This window comes from Zonotrichia leucophrys, chromosome 4A, assembly GCF_028769735.1.
Source record: "Zonotrichia leucophrys gambelii isolate GWCS_2022_RI chromosome 4A, RI_Zleu_2.0, whole genome shotgun sequence".
In the NCBI taxonomy this organism is placed as follows: Eukaryota; Metazoa; Chordata; class Aves; order Passeriformes; family Passerellidae; genus Zonotrichia; species Zonotrichia leucophrys.
In genome coordinates, this window is record NC_088174.1 from 8,135,165 (window position 1) to 8,155,802 (window position 20,638).

General features: G+C 39.3%; 1 protein-coding gene across 3 annotated transcripts in view; it reads left to right on the forward strand.

The window, feature by feature from the left end:
* Positions 1-20,638, forward strand: part of AMMECR1 (AMMECR nuclear protein 1) — a 97,482-nt gene that overhangs the window by 39,145 nt on the left and 37,699 nt on the right. For 2 of the 3 annotated variants that reach the window (XM_064713304.1, XM_064713305.1), the window contains one exon: positions 19,432-19,542. The exons of the other annotated variant lie outside the window; for it this stretch is intronic. In XM_064713304.1, coding sequence (XP_064569374.1) covers positions 19,432-19,542 — 111 coding nt within the window. The remainder of the gene's footprint in view (positions 1-19,431; positions 19,543-20,638) is intronic. 3 annotated transcript variants of the gene reach the window in all.

Consider the following 20,638-nt stretch of genomic DNA (forward strand, 5'->3'; position numbering starts at 1 on the left):
AAACCCCCCTGTACAGAAATCCTAAACCCTGTGTTTCACTCTCTAACTAACTAATCCCTTCACCATTCACCCCGGTGAAACCCTCCTATCCTCATACAGGTGTCGTCTCCTGTGTAGGATCAAAGTCCAGCCACCAGACACTTCTGGCAACATTCCAGGACTCCCGAGCCCCCCAAGGGTGGTCTCGGTGACTCGGCACCTCAGTCCTGAGGTGCTGAGATCCCACATTCCTCCTCATCTCAGTTTAGGTTTCCCCCATCAGCTGAAGCATGCCCACTGCTGCTTGTGTTTTAGGCTTGGATGCAGTTGAGGGAGAGGCAGCCTCTGTGGGGCTAAAGCTGGAAACGATGGTCAGAGGGAGTCTGGCGTCACACCGTGAGGGGGAACCTGGCACCTCCTCATGTGTGATCTGGCACAGAGCTCAGTGCTCCTCGTGAGCTGGGTGCTGTGCAGTGGCTGTGTCTGAGCAAACTCCAGTGTGTAAATCCATGCTTTAGTTTTCAGTAAACCTTGCTGATCACAGTGTAGACCCACCTTTCCCAGGTTACTGAAAGAAAAATTGGTGCCAGATCTGAGGTTGCAGCCTGAGGTCAGGGAGCAAGGTGCTACAATAGTGGAATTATTCTGCCTTGGAAGAGGTGAAAATTGGAGATCTGACACCTTGAATCATTGCAGTGACAAGTCCAAAAAGGAACAATTTGGACCTCTGTGTTTTCAAGGGATTTATAGTGTTTTTCATAGACCTTTAAAAGCTATCTACTCTTACCTGTGTTGGTTCAAAAAAAAGAAACAGGCAGTAGGGTGGTTGAATGTTTAGGTTTTTTGGAGTAAAGATAAATCTTCAGTGGTTTGACCTTTAGAAACTCCACTGATTAGCCAATATACAGATTTAATAACAACAAAATAATACTCATCTTTAGATCAGTGATTTGGTCTGCAGCTGTTTTATTTTAGCTAATTCCTGATTGAATCATTGTTTTATGGGATCTGCTCATAGGTGGTGAGTTGGTTTGGGGCTTTTGGGTAGTATACCAAATACCTGTTTTTAACAAAACTAGAAAATTTATATTCAATTAAACACTACACATATTTTTGTGCCATAGTTGTAGGATAAAGTATTTTCAGAGAACTCCAAGTACTAATTTTGAAAGTCTCTATATATACTTTGCTGGTGTGCAGTGTAGTTGTATTTTGTGTTAGCTTTAGAAATGTCATTTTCAAGGTTAGTTTGAAGATGTCATTAGCTTTCTGCTTTCAAAAAATGCCTAGTGAACAAAACCAAAACATGAACACACAGATTTTGATGCGTCAAAATTAAAATGCACTCTGGTTGTTTTCCAGAGTTTTCAGTCTGATAGGATGATTTTTAAAATTCAGCTTTGACATTTGAAGGGATCTCACGGAAGGTTTCTCTACATAGTTATGAGAGACTATTTCCATCTCATGCAGTGTTTGAGAGAGTATTTAATTTTAGAAAGAAGTGTTTAAGCTTTATTGTGAAAACATTGTAGTGTCTTTGAGATTAATTCTGAGCTTTCAGAATTTTATTTTTCTTTAGTCATGTTAGTGTTGAATAGCTGACTATCTCATACAGTGTATTTGTGTCCTGCAGGCCACTGGAATGACATTGTAGAACTGGAGTGCAGTTTCCCAATCTGACTTCACTCGCATACCAGGACTACTGCAGGCATAATTAATGCTCTGACTAAAGTTTGCTGGTTTGGGGAGGTAATGTGGGTTAAATGCAGCCTTTGAATGAGACTCCATGTCCAGGGCAAACAAAACATCCTCATACATGTGCCCCACACCCTCCCTTGAACTACTTGCATTGATCATGCTGGCTGTGCTGTTTCTGCTTGATAAGTCAGCAGCAGATACTCTGCTGCTCTTTGTTAGGTCATTTTTTTGCTGAGTTTTAAGACTTTTTTGCTGAGTCTTTCAGCATGCTAAATGCCAGAGCTGGCTTAAGGGGTAGGATCTTCCTATGTGGTCTGGGGAAAGATGGGACCCTTGCAACCAGCCAGTATTAATTTTAGGCTGACAAGAACTGTAGCTCAAGTTGTTTTAATCTGGATTTGTCTTCTGCTCTGAGAATGTAAATGCTCTCCTGGTTGACACTGTAAGCCCACTGCTGTACCCAGCAGTGCTAAAGATTACAGTGAAAGGAATTTTTTTTTTTTGTGGACTCATTTCAGTGACTTTTCCCAGCTTTTGGCACATTGAGCAGGTAGGTTGGTACCTGCAAGTACATCCAGAAGCTGTGGAAGAAAAAGCAATCTCATAACAGATTTCCTTTTGTGATTCTGCTGTTAACAGCATTGCCAGTTGTCTGCCCTACATCTAATTCCCCAGTCATCAGAACAAAGCTTACAGGCTACAATAAAAGACTAAACAGGGATTTTTTTTTTCCCTTGTTGAGTTCATCTGGGTACATCACAGTGCTTTCATGTACATAGTTGCAAACATTGCAATGTACAGGCAAACCTTTGGATCGTGATTTTAAGATAGTGAAGGAGCCTGCAATATGTAGCAGAACCATGTGCAGGCTTTCACAGAAAGTCTTGAGCCCATTTTGGGTGGCTGAGGATTACATTTACAAGTAGATTTTTTTTTTTCCAAATAGTTCTGATGGATTGCTTCCACAAGGCTATCTGGTGTTTAGCCCAGAAACTCAATGGATCCAACAGATGGGTGCTCTAATTCAGAGGGATATATAAGTTGGCACCAGCATGGGGGAGAAGTATTGTGGCCTTGGTAGGATTTTCTCTCAGAGAAGCTGTGTGTACTCTTTCCAGCAGACTGGTTGTCTGTGCTCAGTGATCTGATCTGCTGCTGCTTTGCAGGGATGGAAATTGTGTTTGATTTTCTGTAGTGTCAGTCCCTTTAGAGTCTTTAGTCTGCTCTGGAATTACATTGGCAACCTGTTGCCCAGCAGTTCCTCAGTGTCAGGTTTGGAACTGTCCTGACACTGAACTATGTCTGACTTGTCTGTTCAGCCAAATGCTTCCCCTGTCCTTAATTCAAATTTCCCTCATCCCTCTGACCTATATACTATGAAGATAGGTGTGAATGTCTCCCCAGTTGCTTCACTGGTAAATGCTGGGAATAGTGTTCCACTGAGCTTCTCTACACTGGTGTTGTCAATCCTCAGTCCTTTTCTCATTTTGGTCTGCAGGAGACCCCACTGGTTTTTCTAGTTGGTTTCCTGCTTTTGATGTAGTTAAGTAACTTTGCAAGGTGCTACCCAAACATGTTAAGTTCTATTTCCTGTTTATTTTGACCTACAATATATATTCTAATGTCTTCTGTTCTCATTGAAGCTGACTTCTCAGATTTGCTTCCTAACTTCCCCATTTAATCATGCAGTATGTAGGTTTTTATTGTGATGTATTCCTTTGACTGCTTTTGTTTTGCTTCCAACTGTGAGGAGTTTTTATTTGATCTCCTCACACAGAATTTTGTCTGCTTTTTTTTGTAATTTTTTCCCCTCTCTTCAGGGTTGTGTGGTTTTGAGTTGGTTTTTTTTTGTTTGGGTTATTTCTGAGGGGAAACAGGTTTGAGAGGTTTGCTAATTACTTTTTTTTACACTGTTCCCTTAACATTAATTATCCATGTGCCAATAGTTTTTTGTGTCACTGTATTCAGCTGTGATGTCGAAATACAATTGCATTGCAGGCACAGTCACATAGCAGCATTTTTATCCTTTAACTAGGTCTTGTGTACTGCTAAAAACTAAGCCAAGAATGGGATCTTTTCATGTAGGTCCTAGCACTAATTTTCAAGGTAGAAATCATTATTTGGGAAAAAAAAAATCTGTTTGCCATTTTAATGAGTCACAGGCTTCACTTTACATCAGGAGATTTCAGTTGCCCATTGTTATTACCTTTCTTAAAGTTGAAACTCTGTAACCTTCCTGAACTGGTAGTGTAGTTGATCATGCATCTTTATTACTTGATAGTGTGACTTCTAGCATAAGAAGTTAATTGGACTTCTCCTCTCCTGTAACACTTTATGCCATTAAATGTTAATTTACCCTTCACAGACTGTGCCATTCCCCACCTGCCTGTTGTTTGTTGCTCCTGTTGGGATTGCTGAGTAAGCTGGCAGGCTCTCAGCGTTATCCTGTTGTGGTTTGTCCTCCTTCCACCAGATCGTGGAAATCCTTGTTACTTTGAGGGTGTCAGGTAAGGCCAAGTATTTGGGCTTCCCATGTGTTACTTATGAAATTTCTAGCAGTAGTGGAGAAGTGTTTGTGAGTTCCAAAACTCTTATTAGCATGCCAGTCTGGCTGACTCTGGCATGACTAATGTGCGTGCTTAACAAGTTCTTCCTGTTCCCATCATGCCTGAATCCTGGCTGCCTATATCACTGACTTCCTTTCTCAGCCTCACATGTGCATCTGGCAGCACTTAAGAAAGTAAAACCATGGAAATCCTGAGTGTAATGCTTCTGTCCATCAGCCTGAGTTTACTTTCCAGAGAATCCATCCTGTGATTCCATACACTGCTGTTACTAGTGTGGATTCAGTGGACTACTGGTTGTTTGGTTGGGTGGTTTTTTGTTTTGTTTTGTTGTTTTTTTGCTGAATCACCAAGTAGTCACTGTTCAGTGTAGAAGCCCTGTGAGTTTGCTGCCTTTCCATCTGCTGGCTGCTGTGCAGTTGTCAGATGTCACAAATACAGCAAGCTGTGTGTTGAGTATCTGATAACCACACCTGCTTCTTCCCCGTTCTGAGTCTGTCTGCTCCAAGGAGGATTCCTGTGTCAACAGGAAGGAGAGGGTGGATTGTTCCAGAGATTACCTCTGATCCATCCTAGGTGCACATGAATGCTAGAGATGGCAGAAGGCATGATGAGGCATGGAAGAGAAAACAAGTAGGCTACACAAAAGCCTTTTTCAATGGTATTGTTTGTTATTTATTATTAAACTTCAGTGAGATTCATATGAGGTAATGGGCTTTTTAAAACTTTTTAGATTTGTTTCTTCATAATGAAGGCATATCCCTAAAATTGTCAGTCTTCAAATAGGAAAAAAAAAGGCATTTTTGGGAAACAAAATTGCAGACAGCATCTCTTTACTTTTTTGAACTTGTGTTTGGTAAAAACTGTGAAAGAACTGATGTTCCCAGTGAGGATCTGCTTCATTAGTGTGCCAGGGACTGCCAGTGGAAGATTCTGCTGGAAGAATGTAACAGCATGGAAAGCCTGGAAAGATGCTTCTGTATCCTCCAGTAATTTTCTTTACTAGAGCTGGTGTGTTTGTGTTTATGGGTTGTCTAATTGTATGGCTGCTGATAGAATGTGGTAACCAATATACTTGCTCAGAAAATGGTGCTCTGTTATCTTGGATGTCTGAAAGTAACCAAGTCATATATATTGCCTGCTTAAAATTGTAGCCTCAGTACTGGCTCTGTGTATTACTGCATCTTTGTGTCACTAACTGCAGTGTATTCTCTTCCAAAGGGATCAGTGACCAGTCACCTGGCTTACTGCTAACACACCTCTCTGTTCCTGAGTGCTTAGTGTGTTCTTTTTCAAGGTTAGCATGGTCATGTTTACCCATGACCAGTTTTGTTCTGCCTGGTGTGTTGTGTAATCTGCTAAAGCAATGTCTGAAAGCTCCTCTGCTTTTTCCAGCAGTGTAGTCTGTTCTCATGAAAGTAATTACCTCTCTTTAATAATCTTACTGCTGTTTCCTGTTGTTTAAGCCGTACTGCATGTGTTTCTTCTTGTGAGATGCAAATGTGATCTCATTGCCCTTTTTTCCTGCCCCTTTTGCCTCTCCTCTTTTTGAGCTGACATCCCTGTGCATGCCTGCACACAGTGAAACAGAGGAGAGAAACACACTTGGTCTGGGCTAAACTGGAAAAAGGAGAGAGATATTTTTAACCAGATCAGTTCTCCTATCACACGTGTTCATTGCAGAGCAAGAGAGTTCATGGCTGGCTGGGGATGGGAGGGTACAGTGAGTCTGTATTTATTTAAGCAACTGCTCTGGACTTTACTGTTACTCAACCCTTGATACAGTCATTAGTGATTTAAGGGGTGGGAAGACAATGAGACATCATCCAGTACATCTGAAAGCATGATATCCTGTGTTCTATACCTATGCTTTCTTCCTTAAAAGCACCCAGTTTCCATAGATTTTCAAACCAGGGAGAGCTCTGTGATTTTGAATCATCTTTGTCCGTCTTAAAAGTGCTGTCTTTTGTTACATCTTTATCAAAAATATAAATTCCATTTGGCTCTAATTCCAGCCCTGTATTTAGACGGTATTAAAAGTGTCACCTCATTGCTTAAATTACATGGCTAAGTTCTGTACAAACAGTGCAGTCTAGAATGCATTGATTCAATAGCAATTAATTTATTCCAGCTGTTGGGTTAGTAAAGTCTGAATTAGAGGGCAAATTCAGATTCTTCTGAGGCTTGGTTTTTGGTTCCTCTTGCATTATTGTGAGCTTCTTGAAACCACTTCCAAAATTATTGAATGTTTACTAAATTTTCAAAGTTAAAGATTTGGAAAATAAATTCTAAAAACGTGAAAGTAAATGCTAAGGTATCTTCTTGTTTGCTTCCTTGTGTTTCAAGTCTCCTGCAAGCTACTGTTATGCAGTGGACTTTAAAATATGTAATTTAAAATAAGAAGGAGCAATTGTTTTAAAGGAATAATTTTGAAAGTTTGGCTGAACTGCAGTCTCTCCTGTCAGCTGACACCTTGGCATATAAATTTTGTAATATATTATTGCTATAAAAATCCTGTAATTTCAATTTTTTCCTTAGGTTTCTTTAAATATTTCTCAATCTTTTGAACCAAATTCCACTTAAGCAGAAAACTCCTGTGTGTTAATTTCTCACAGGCTTGGCAAATTCTAAGTTATTGGCATAAATTGTTTGTTCATCTGTTTATGTTGTGCCCTTAGGTGCTTCTGTCTCAGCATGCATCATGCATTTGGCAACTAACAGAAAGCATTTTAAAGGTCCAAATGGATGTCTTTATGATTATACCTAGTGTCTTGTTTGTATATATACCTAGTGTCTTGTTTGTATAAAGTGTCTGAACTTAATTAAGAAGATTATTTTCCAGAAGAAATTGCATACATTGCATTGCCTTCTTCCACTCACTGATCTAATATTTTGAATGAAGAGTGTGTCTCACAGTTAGCTGAAATTCATTGAAACATAACTCATGATTAGTCTGTAGCAGGAGAAGCCCAGATATACCTCTAATAAAATTTTGTGTGACCTTTAATTAACTGTAACTCCTGATTTTCCATTAATGGCTTGAGTAACTCCTTCAAGTAATATTTCAGCAGAACAAACAAAACAGTTTGTGAAAATCCAGTGGACCCTGGCAATTTGGGTAAAACTGGCAAGTCTAATCAGAGTGAAAAATTCATTATCTTCACTGGCAGTGAGAACAGACTCTGTTTTAAGGTAGTCTGTGTAGACTCTGAAGGTAGGAGTAATTTGTTAAGGTGCTGTCTGAACTCTATGCAAAACAATGTTTGCTGGCTCCTGGATTGTAGCAAATATGCAGCAGCTCCTTGTGAGCATGGAATTGTTTTCTCTCTTAAAAGAATGGAAATAATGCTGTGGCACAAAGCTTCCAGCCTTTTAGTGCTTGGAGAATGCTTTTTCTCTGTCAAATTTCAAAACTAATTTTATGCCTGCATCATTCTGCTAGTGGTAAAAGGGGAAACATACCAGTGCCTCAAAATTAATGTTTGCTGCATCCTTGCTAGTGACTTCTAAGGAAATAAAAATATAGGAGCTGGAGCTATTCTTACCAGATTTCTTTAGCAGTCTTTTATGGGGTAGAAGTTCTGGGGATCTTACACAGCTTTCTAAAACTTGTTTCATGTGGTGTTCTTAAAACTTGTGGGCTTGGATACATTCATGGAGTTTTAGAGAAGTTTTCTGCTGAATCCTTTCAAAGCATTAATTGTGAAAAGGTTACTATGGAAAGGAAAATACTTCCAGTGGAAATATTTTGTCTCAATTCCAGTCTGTACCTACAGTGATCACACACTATACCTGAGATCTTTGATGGTCCTGAAATTGCTTCAACTTTGACTTGCAAAGCATCCAGTTATGTTACTAGGCTGACTGTTCTGCCCTTTAAAATGCTTTTCTTTGACATGACAATCTCAAATTCAGGACTGTTTGGTCCTTCTGGAGAGGAGACTCCATAGTGTTGCTTTGGATAAGTAGTGCCAGTCCCTGATAAGTTGAAGACTTGTCAGTTTGTTAATGGGAACATGTGTTTGAGCTCATCTTAGATATAAGAGCTGCTTGTGGTTTGAAGTTGCCACTTTCTTTGAAACTTGGGTGGGGAGGTGACTTTGGCTGGAACCTATCTACCTTGAAAAACTTCAAATGTAGCCAGAGTTTCTTGATAAGTGTTTTCCTGGTGTTTCTATTAAGAACTACTTACTGGGAACATAAAATAATGTCATGTTGTCTAGAGGTGGAAATGCCAGCTTTGTTTTATGAATAGTTTTTCTTAACAAACCAGGAGTTTGTGTATAATCTGAAGTTAGTTTGATTAAAAGGACTATAATGGATGACTGCTCATAAAAGCATCAAGGAAACAAAAGTATGTTTCTTCAGAACATTTTAAAATGTCCCAAAGAAAGTCATAATTAGGTGACTGCAGATTTTGAAGTAATAATTTTAATAATTTGTAATGACACTGAATTGATTTATTAACTTCATAAAGTCTGATTTTTCTGCTCTGGTTCATAATTGTGCAATTGAGGAAAAAGAATTGCTTAAGTAGGTCAGAGCATAAATGTGAAGAATTCTATAATGTGTACATATATTGTTGCATAATTTTATTAAACATTGCAAATTATGGTGCCTTAATAACCTGGAATGTGGTGACACTTGTTCTTGGGTACTTTTGACAGTAGAGCAGGATTTTATCTGGAGTTACAGTCCTTACCCAGGATGTGTTTAATAAGCATGTGTACTGTCTGGAGAGATTAGGCATTACTTTGGTAAGAGAAGTTCCAAAGAACCTGAAAGTCTGCATTTCAGAATTCAAACCCCACTTTCTCTTAACCTTTTGCTGATTTTTTTGGGGGAACATGCTGAATGCTCCAGAAGTTTTAATCAAAATGAAGGTTCCAGAATTTATGGAGCAAATAGAGACTTATTAGTGAGGGTTGAGGACTTTCTCCCTGACTAGTAATGGGCATGTGGAGTGCAATAACTTGAGTATTACCTGATTTCTTCCACCCCCCACACTCTTTTTAAAAAGTGGTTGCAAAGGGAGATTTAAGTATGAAAAAGATAGAGGGAGAACAGAAATGGAAGAAGAAATTAAAGGAATGGGGGTAGGGAAAGAAAGCCTAAAAACACATAGAATACAGAAATGAAGCACAATGAGCAGAAGAATGAGTTTTGAAGTGTAATGAGTTTAGAGTATGATGGAGGCAGGAGTGCACGTTTATTCTGTAATACCTTGTCACATCTCAAATTGTGTGAGGGTGATAATGTTCATCAGAGGAGTGTTACATGTTAATGGCTTTGTTACAAAACAGTGTACAGTTCAGCAATTCCTGATCTAGTGCTTAATAAGAGCCAGAATCATCTAGGCCAAGTGCAGAGCCATCCTATCTGCTCTCCCACATGTGGCACTGTGCTGCTCAGATAAACATGCTTGTCTGGAAATAGTCAAGGGATGTCTGTCTTCAGGCTGCCTTGCTCCAGACCTGTGCTGAGAGACTTGTAGGCACCTTTAATGAAAGGAATATTTATGGAACAATAAGCCTTTTTAAAAAGCAAAGCTGATTAATTACTGTCTTTTAATTTTTTGGTGTTGACATAGGGATGGTTGGTTGGTTTGAGGAGCAGGTTTCTGTGTGTTTATCCTGCTGGTCAGGACTTGGATAGGATTAGCAGAAGTTTACAAGATCGAAGGCTAAACCTGGCTAGTCAGAGGTAAATATGGCAGAGCAAGGGATCATGGTGTGCATGATCACAGACAGTGCTGTGAAAATGCCCTGGTGAGGAGCCTTGGCATCACAAGTGCTGTGATGTAAAGGGGCTGTAACCCTTTGTCCCATTCTGGTAGCTCTAGACTACATTGTTAGCTTCTTATTTAAAACTAAAAGACATGTTCTACATCACATTCAGAGGAAAGTGAAAAACTCTTCTCTTTCACCACAGCTCCTTCACTTCTGTAGTCTTTTGAGGAGCACTGAATTTTCCATTTTATTCTTCCTTGCTCTTTGATTCCTCCTATCTACTCCCTAATCATGTCCTCCCCTCCCTGTTTTGTGTGGGTGCCGGCTTCATGCCACTGTTCTTCATCACTGCAAAGAATATTTTCAATTTGAAATGACTAATAGTTTCCCTGTTGCATGGATGATTCTGACAAGAAATAGTAAACATAAAGGCTGTGCTAACATGAATGTTGCTAAGATCAGCAGCCAAGGAGCTGGAATAACCTTGTGATACTGCATTGGCTAATACTTGGGTCATACTTGGAAAGCTTTCTTCACAGCTGTATGGTTTAGAAATATTCCTAAGGCTTGATTTTTTTTTTTTTTTAATTTAAAAATCTCTTCTCAGTTGAATAACATAGCCATATCTATATGTATCCCTTCTGGCCTAACTGCAGAGGATCTCTGTTGGATACTTATTTTAACTTGATCTTAATTTCTTGGAGATACAAATGGTTTTAGTGACTAAAGTACAGCCCTAGGCTTTGATGCTCTAAAGATACTCAATTCTGGATTACTTCAGTTATTGGGTTAGCATCTTTCCAGATGTATAAACCTGATACCTGCTGATGGAGGTGTAAAACAGCTTGATGATCTTGGAGTTTGTGGTAGAAAAGAGCTGTGGTTGGAACACTGTTGAAGTGTTGTAATTTGAAGCAGTCTGAGCTGATGAACTGGTGTTTCTTCTTGGTTAGTGTGTGCATACTCAGCTGTGTGACACATCAGTCCCTTGTACAAACACAGGTTATACCCATTTGAAGTTATAATGTTGGGAATTAGGGGAAGATAAACATTCCATTTTAGAGGACAATTCAAGTGTCCTACCTTAAAACAAGTTATATGGGCCCAAAGATTCATCAGTAACTCTGAGCAATGAAATGAGTAATTAATTCACCTGTAAGGCAAATGCCATCCTGAGGAATTTCCAGGTGTGCTGTGGCCTGTAGGAGTGCAGACCTTAAGTGACTGTACTGCCCTGAGAAATATCTCTGTGGAGAATGTCATGATTCTGAAGGTTGTTTCTTGAAAGAGCAGTCTGAGGAACTGTAGATATTCAGACATCTTTTAGCAATGCTTGATAAGCTAGGCATAACCAATGTGTGTGATTTCTGAGGCGCTTTGGGTTTTGTTACATGTAAATATGCATTTTAGCAAAGTGAACAGCAAACTTAGGAACATATGTCATAGAAACTTAATTTGTATCATGAACTTGAGGGGGTGTATTCTGAGAGTTAAAGGGAGAAGGTACAAAATAATGACTTTTTCATTTGTTTTGTTGGTCATGTCTGACTGAGCATTTAGTCTGAGCATACCTAAAATTTCTTGTGATCCCCCTATAAATTGTTGCTTGTACCCTCTCTTACCTGGCAGGCTGCCCCTGTTGTCTGAGCTCGTGTAATAGAGTGTACAAGAATAGCAGCTCTGATGCTGCAGCTGAAGGAGCAGACACAGATTCTAGCTGTATTTGTGAATTTATGTCCTTTTTGTCCATTTTTAATGTGACCTTAATTAAGGTGTTGTAGGTTCACTTGAGAAAATGACCTATGAGGCAGCAGTCCTTTTATTTTTAACCCTGATTATACTCTTGTTTAAACTAGATATTCTTAAAATAGTAGCTGCTTTCTGACCTTCCTTAAGATTAGCTGCTTAGATAAGCGGAACTTACTAACAAATTCACACCTAGCAGCTCAGGTTTGAGGCTGATCTCTCAGGGCACACGATCATTTCAGGAAAATCACCAAATATTCTAAGTGGTTTACATGCCTAAAGAAATCGGCCTCTAAATGTTGATTTCTGAAATACAGTAGTTGGAAGAGTTGCTCATTTAGTCCTGAGAATGACTGAAAGAATATGCTGTCCCCTCAGAAGTAATTAATAACCTTTTCAGTAATTGTATAGTATTTTAAATTCGAAAATTGCAATTGTGACTTCTGAAGCCAGCAGGCTGTGATTGTCTTTGGGTCACCATGCATTGGCAGAAATGAACCTTCTTCATTGACTGTGTTAAGGAGTAGTGCAATGCAGACTGTTTTAAGAAGCTCAGCATGTTTCCCACACTGAAGAAAAATGTTATCATGGAATAAATTTCCTTCTGTTTAGGGAAATCCATTATTGTTGTGCTCCAGTCTTTGTGGATTTTTCTGGAAAAAATTTGCTCTCCTAGAAAGTTGAGGTTTCTTACATATATGTGATTTGACACAGGCAGGGGAATGGGTTTGAGACTTTACTCAGTAGCTAATTCTTTTTTTGATTGTGTAAAACTAGTCAAGCAATTGTGCTGTTAACAGCTTGTGTCAAAATGTGTTAAGTGTCACTGTAGTGAAAAAACCCCAACTTTTGTTTGCAGTTAGCCCAAAAGGCTCTTTAGAGCCTTTCAGAACAGGAAAAATGTAATATATGGGCTTCTCTAAATTTTCACTTTAGAATGTTTTTTGGACTTGAGATGAAGAAACTGGTTTCTGTTCTGGATTCAGAAAAAGTTGAAGAGCACCTTGAACCTCAAGAAAGCTATTCAGTCTTGTTCCTTGAAGCAATAAATTATTTTTTCTGATCCTTGGAATATGGTTAATATTACATATCTCTCTTTCTCTACTCAATTCTGCAATAGTGCTACATAAAAGGAAACATACAGAACATACATATGAATGTGGGTTTTTCACTTTTTATTTTTGACTGTGGGATTTGTAATGACAGTTCTCTCCCACAGTTTTACACACAGTTTCATGTGTGAATTGTCCCTTTGTTCTCTTACCTTGCATCATACAAAATTAGAAAAGGAGTCTGCAGTGAACATCAGGAGGCCATTTGATCTTTTCTCTTGTTAAAGGATGGAATCAAATATATTTACAGCTTTCCTGACAGTGGCCAGTTTTTGGAGGCCTTTGAGGAGACACTGGTGATGGCAGCTGTACATCCTCCAAGGTAGTCAATCCCAACATTCATATTTCTTACCATTAGGACTTTCTTTAATTGAATATCTTACTGTGTGGGTTTCTCAGCATCCTCTGTTGCCAGATGTTCCCTTCAGTTTCTGAGTAGCTGACAAACAATTTCCTTGTCTTACTCTTTCTTCTCACAAATGATTTTGTGAGGAGAGTGGCAGTTTTCCCTTTATACTCATTTATATTCATGCATTGCAAATTGATTGTCTTAGTTGTGCCTCTTCTTGTGCTTTGCTGTTTTTCTGTCTGTCTTCTCCAATTTTTCCTAGTAGATGTGTTGCTGTGATTGTCGGTCTTTATGCACTTGAACCTTTTTCCTTTGAGGAAGGAGCTTTGGGCTCCTGTGAGAAGCTGCTGCCTTCCTTTTGTTGCTTCTCTCAGCTTCTAGAAAACTATATGTATTAATTGTCTACATTTTCCAAATTCTGTCTTTATAAATGTGGATAGAAGGCTATTGCTGTTCTTATTCTCCTTTGGAGATTCATGAACTCCTGTGTTGACTTTCTTGTGTCTTAGCAGACTTTTTCTGCAATATATCTGATGAACTAAAATGCCCTTGCTTTGTGTGCTTGTATATAAAATGTCCTTGCCCTGCTTTGTGTGCTTGTATGATGATGACTGTTTGAGAAAGACAGCAGATGTTTTTGTGGTTGTTGACCATCCACCAAGTTTCCCCTTTCATCACAAACCAGGTAGTCCCAGCATAGCTCAGAGGTGTGCAGGTGCCCTTGATAAACTGTTGTGGGAGGTGCTGCCTCCTTCACTCCTGAGCTGTATTCTCTGATATGGAGTAATGAGAGTTAATTCATGGAATTGTGACATCTGGAAATGCCCCAGCGTGGAGAGTGCTGGAGATGGGTGCATCAGTTCCAGGAGGGAGGCTGCTCTCTGTGCCTCCAGACAGGGCTGGCACTGCACCTCTGCATAGGGGTCACAGCAGACTGTCCCAGTGACAGACTGGAATTCCTTTTCCTCCAGATGCTTCTAGTTGGAAACAGTATTATGTGAAGGTTTAGTGTTATTAGGAGGTGTAGCATGATCACAAATAAGACAGAGTAAGCTTCATGTGAAACAATATAAATTGTAAAATTTCTGGAGCTGGGGAGCAGTAGCTCATTCACTTGTGTGAAACAAAAAGGAAAATGCTGGCAGTGCACTTTGCTTGTTCTGAGAGCCTCCTGGGAGTGTGAGAGCTTGGAGATCCTCAGAGCTGAAGTGGAAGCACTCTGCTCTTACAAAGGGATGAGTGTGCAGCTTTTCCAAGTGTCAGATCCTACAGCTCTGGGTGTCAAGTGACATGAGGGCTGTGGAGGCTGTCTTACCTTCTGTGGTTATAAGAGGTCGTGGTTAAAGAACTGTAATTAAAGTGTCTGTCTAAATATCGTTTTACCTCCCAGTTCATCAAGTTAAATCCTTTTCACTTCAAAGTCCTCCAAGTTTTTTATTACTTGGAAGTCTTCAAATGAAACAAACATTTCTCACTCATCTTTTATGAAAGTAAAGAAATTTCTTTATCTGTTACCCTTTTTTCCCCCTGTTCTTCTCACCTTCCCCCCCTTTCTTTTTCTCCATATCCACGACAAGGAAGAGAAACTTTTTATACTGGTGGTGCCAGGACAAGACCAGTTTATTCATGGTTCTTGCTTTCTCTCCCACACCCAAACTTAAAGGATCCCTTCACTTTTTTGGTAAATAAGAGGCAGCTTTTATCTAGTGCTGCTTTGTATTGAAAGAAGTTATTTTTAACAGTGCATTCTGCATGATGTCAGTGTAAGTTATTGGCATGATGACTCTTAACTGTGGTAGCTGACTGCTAAAATAGCTTGCAGACTTCTGCTTTCAGTCTAAATATTTTCAGTAACATATAGCAACAGGTGAGTAATTGGTTTAGGCGATTTTGGCTGTGAAGCATTACCAATGCCCTAAGCACACTTTTTAAGCATGATGTATCAGAGACTGTTCTGATACTTGCTTTCAGTGTTTAGATTGGGTTTTACATTGTGGCCTCCATGGGGATTGTTCCAGTTCTCCAGGAGTTGTAACAGATTAATGCTCAGGTGAAGTATAGGGCTGCCCTAGTTTTTTCATTAATGAGAGGGGTATAATGGAGCTGGAGTCTGACGTGGGCAGCACTGATTGGGTGACCCAAGCACTTGGGCTTCAGCCACACATTTTCTGGCTTGCCTTTAAGGTCACTGTTTGGGGTGTTGGATGTGTTTTAGAATCTGGCAAGGAGACAGACTGTGTATGTATGCCCCTTTTCATAATGGAAGTTGTATATAAGGAAGTAATATCAGTTTAAACTCAGCTGTGTTGCAGTGGTCTCTTTAATTCAATATTGCCACTGGAAGGAAAAAACAATATACATGATCAGCTGGTTTTCATGGGGTAATGCCTGACAACCTCTATAGCAAATATCTGAAGCAGTTCCTGCTAGTTAGATTAGAGCTGGGCAAGTCTTTTTGATCAATAGCAAGTCATGCAATGTCTGGATTATGAGTTTATAGCCTTTAGATTGCTTGTGAATTTGCTGTGGCACCTGTAAATAGTTTTGGATACAAATACTTTTTCAGTGTCTGGCTCTCAAACAAAAAAATCAAAATGTAGATCCTTATGAAAGCAGATTGATTGTCATGTTTACAGGGGCTTCAGAGAGTCTGGATTTGTTCTCTTCTTCTGTTCCCTTATGGTTTGAAACACCTTCCACCATCTTTCAGCCACTGATACTTGGTGGCGTTCTGCAAAACTCCTTTTAACACTGTCAGCAGCATGTTACAGGTTCCTGGCACCACAATGAGAAGCTGAACAAATAAATTTCTGAGTCTGGTGGTTCAAGATAGCTCACTCCCAAGCTTGGAGCTGTTTTGTTTTTATGCTTAGTCCTTTACTGAGTAAGAGAACTGCTTAAGGCTGATTATTAGAGCACTTCCCAGGGAAGTGCAAAGTCTGGTTTTGTGAATGTTTTTTCTTTAAACTAACAAACAACAACATCTGGAGCTTTCTGACTACATCAAGAGGGAACCAGACAGAAAGGTGAGAGCACTCCACCCAGTATGCTCTTTGATTCCTGTGGGATATGTGACTTCAAAGTTCCTTAGGCAAAAAGAAAACTGATCTCCAGGATGCCATGCATATCCTTGCTGTACGTCCTTGGAGAACAAGAAATCTAAGCATCTGCAACCTTTGCTGCTTCTTACTAAAGATTTTTAGATCTAACAATGTGTTGCTCAAAAAACTCTTGTTTTTATTTTAAGAAAAACAGGTAACAGATGAAATTTTTTTTCAAGTTGAAAATGAACAGATTTACTTAGCTGCTTTTGACATCAATGTCTCTAGAGTTTGGGGCTTCAGCATTAAATTTGCAGTTATGTCAGATAGCAAGTTTATTTGTGGGTTATTGGCTTTAGAACACAACAAAAGAATTGCAGCCTTGAGGAAGATATGCTGGCAGCTGAAGCCAAGGATGCCAATAAAAAGCTAAATAACATCACTAGTAAGAAAAATACTATTTTTTCCCATAGCTTGTCTAGCTGCTGTGAGCAGGTTTTCTATGGTCTTTGTTTAGTGCAAGACTAGAAATGCTCTCTGAAGATTTTGTATTAGGCTGTGAGAGTTAGTAGCAGTCAGTGTTCCTCGTTCAGAGATGGAAGCATTGATTCAAGTGCAAGACCTTCCTCTGTAATTCTGTCTGCACTTCCAAACATGGATGTTCAAGTGGGCAAATTTAAACTGGAAAAATTGGAGAGAAGAGATGTGATGGTCAGGATGGGAAGGTTCCCTTTGAGAGGAAACTGAATGAGCACATCCCACTCAGCTCAGCAAAGTGAAGTCTGAAGAGGCATGTGAATTATTTCTATAAATACTTTGGGGAATAATAACCAGGAAGGGAAAGAACTATTTAAACTAAAGGACAATGTTGGCACAAGAATAGATAGGTACAAGCTGGCTGGGAAAACATTTTGGCAGGAAATTGGAATGTTTTCAGAGGTTCTGAACTTGAGCAAAGCTTCATATTTTTCATTTTGGGGATTTTGTCTCCATTATTTCTACTGCTGACAGTAGAATGTGGATCATTTATGAACAGAATTATATAATTATTCCTTACAATAGCAGGAGCCCTGAAGGTCTCTTTCAGCCTTATTTCTTGAATTTTAAGAGTTAGAATCCTCTTGGGTCACTGACTGTTCTGAACCTGTGGTCCATATTACACTTTAAAGACATCTGTGATGGTAATTGGGTAATTCTGTTCTGGCTTAGATTTCCTGTGTAGACATCTTCATACCTTTAGTGGCTCCTGGGGAGCAGTACAGAAGTTGAAAGGTTGGAAAAACATCTTTAGTCAGACTTTGTGTTGTATGGTAATAATGGCTGCCAGTGGTGCTTGATTTACCCAACTCAGTTGGAACAGTATGTTTATACTCCTACTACCAGTAGTACAAAAGTATATGTATATAACTTTTACAATTTGTCTTGTATTCATTGACAAGGACCTTCAAAGTGTGTGCAACTGTTTCAGTGCTATTTGACCAACAGTGAAGTTCTCTGGTCTTTTCTTGTTCTTTTAAAGTGGCAGTAATGAGGCACCTTAGAAGAAATTCAGTTTTGACAGGAAAGTAAATATGTATATGTTTCCTTGAATTACAGCCCTCCACTAAGTGTATTACAGCTAATAAATCTCATAATCCAAAGATAAAGGTCAAGAGAATAATCCTAAAGTCCATTTTGAGTCTTACTCATGCTTATTTCTGTTCAAGGGGAGAGGCTGTTTTCAGTGCCATTACAATTTAATAATTTTGTTGGTACCATTAAGGGTGACTGGGATACCTTTCTTTAAAATGTAGTGAAATGCCAGTTGTTGATCTGAATGGAAAATAGTGCAATAACCCACATTTTATTAAATGTTTGGTAATGGACTCTTTTGGCTTTATGCTTTTCAGTACTTACTAAACAACTTTTTAAAAAGGGAGGGGGTGGCAGTCGAAAAGAAATAAAAGGAAATCCAAAAGAAACCTATGACTTCAGCTTCCTCTTTTATTCATTGTCATTGAAAGAAGGGAACTTGTCCAGCTCAGTCAAGTGAGGAGGAAGTTGCTGTACCACCAGGTAATAACAGATTTTAACAAGTTAGGAGAGGACTGGGTGCTGCTGTGTTAGTGCTGCAGACTGAGCATATCCTGTTCTGCCATCACAGGATGAGTATCTTGTGCCACACCAGAGAAAGGAGATGATGTGGAAGGAGAAAAGGGATATGGGCTGTTCCTGGAGAGTCCCAAAGTGCACCCATCCCTGTGTACGGACCCCAGGAGAGTTACAGCCATCCCTGCTGCACTGTGCAGTGCTGCAGGGACTGATCTCATGTAATACAGTGCACTCTTCTCTGTGTAATGCACTTTGATTTGTCACCTTTCTAGAAAAGGAGTAAATTTTACATGCTTTTCTTCTTGAAACATCCCTGTTCATCTCAGTATTAGAAATCTTTGTGAGGGTTGGTATCCAGATGCCATGTGCTCTCTCTTGAGAAATTATTAGTGCAGTTTTCTCTTGCTTGTGTTTTGATAATGCAGTTCTCTAGAACTGCAAGGAAGGGTTTGGTCCCCAATACTGTATGGTTCTCCTCTTTCTTTCTGATTAATTTAGTGGATGAATTGGTTTGTTATTAGTCTTTCTTTGTAACTATCATGGTCATGTGTTCAGCTTAGATTTTGCTCTACTTCTGGTCATTTTTGATATTTTTAAATGCTAACTTGGGATTCATGGAGAAAATATTCTTTCCTCTGGTCATTCTTTAAGTTTAGAGGGTGTTCCTAAATTTTGTTGTCTTCTAAAGATTACTCTTTCTAGCCAGCAGTATTAGGACCAGAGTATTTGTGTTCAGAAGAATGGATAGCTGGTATGGCAGGGGTACTTTTCTCTTCCATAAAGGGTTTCTTATATACAGATCTCTAAGGTGAGGCTTTTCCCATTCATAGGAGAAGGTTAATGGGTAAGGTACACTGAACATATTGGATCTGTTGCCAGGCAGTTTCATTCTGTCCCTAAACTATTCCAGTAATCTTATTTTCTATTATATCACACGAACAATGTTTCTAGAACAATCAAAAGAATTACAAAGGGCATTTCTCACTGTTGTGTCCTGTTCAGATACAGTAATTTTCAAGATTTGCCCCCTGTTGTCTGAAATGGAAGGGCACTGTTCTGAAATTTCACACCAACTGTCAAACTGCTCCTGTGATCACGTGTCTCTTTTCCTCCCTACCACAGCCCACTGTTTGTAACGTGGAAGATCGGTCGAGATAAGCGATTGCGAGGATGCATAGGTACTTTTTCTGCCATGAACCTGCATTCAGGACTCAGGGAGTACACACTTACTAGGTAAGAATTTGTTTTCTGTAGCCTTGACTTACATATTTAACTAGTCTGTTGAGGAGATGATAGGTGTGCTTTGGTTTGTTTTGGGTTTTTTGGCTGTGTCACTGTACGGGTCAATGAAAACCTGTGTCTCCTTTTGATGCTGAGAGTATTGTCTGGGTATTTGACTGCTGGTGTCACGAGGCCATGCTTGCAGTTAAAAACCATAAGTTGAGCCTATTCTCATTTTATTGGTCTGTAAACTACTCTCCAGTAACTTGTTATAACTGATTATTACGGTATTTTTCCAGTGTTGAGACAGATTTTAACCTTAGTAGTTAATGTCAGGCCAGAAGACCAGAAAGTCAGATTTGGGGATTATCCTATTCACACTTCTAAAACAGCAGGTATTCTCACCTCTTCTCCATCAGGTGCTTCCAATCAGCTGCAGTTAATTTAATGCTACAAATTTCCATTACATGTTACTCTTCAGATACATCCCAGCCCCTGAGTGGGAAGCTTCTGGATGAGGGAGGTAAGTGATGATAATCCTTCACTCCCTGGCAGCATAATCTTCATGTTTTGATCTACACCTAAATTCATTCACCTTAATATTGTTCCATTTCCTTTGCATAGAGTGAAAACTAATAAGTTTATCACTAGAGCTAGTAGCAAGCTTTCTACTTGTTTTTCTAAGAGTTTTCTTAAGTTTATTCTCTAAAGAATCAATGGAATTGTGTTCCTTTCAGCTACAATAGACTTTATTGTGCTTTAAAATAGAAGCTGCATTCTGGCATGTGTAGACCTCTAAAATTGTCATAACTTAAAATAATTAGTGCTTCCAGATCACTTTAGATTTGAGGCTTTTGTCCATTACAGGATCTTCCTCTTTGCTGTTAAAATGCCTTGTCCATTCTGGCATTAAATAATCTTAGAATGGGAGATGTTCTTTCTTACATGTCTCCCTAGTTAGTTGCAACCTGAAGTTCATTTCATGCTTCTCTGCTGAGCTTGAAGAAGATAACTGCTCATCTCCTGGAGCCCTTACAAACTTCTGAAAGACCTGATTACCTTTATCGTGTTCAGTTTATTTATTATGCACTCTGGAATGTTTCTGCTT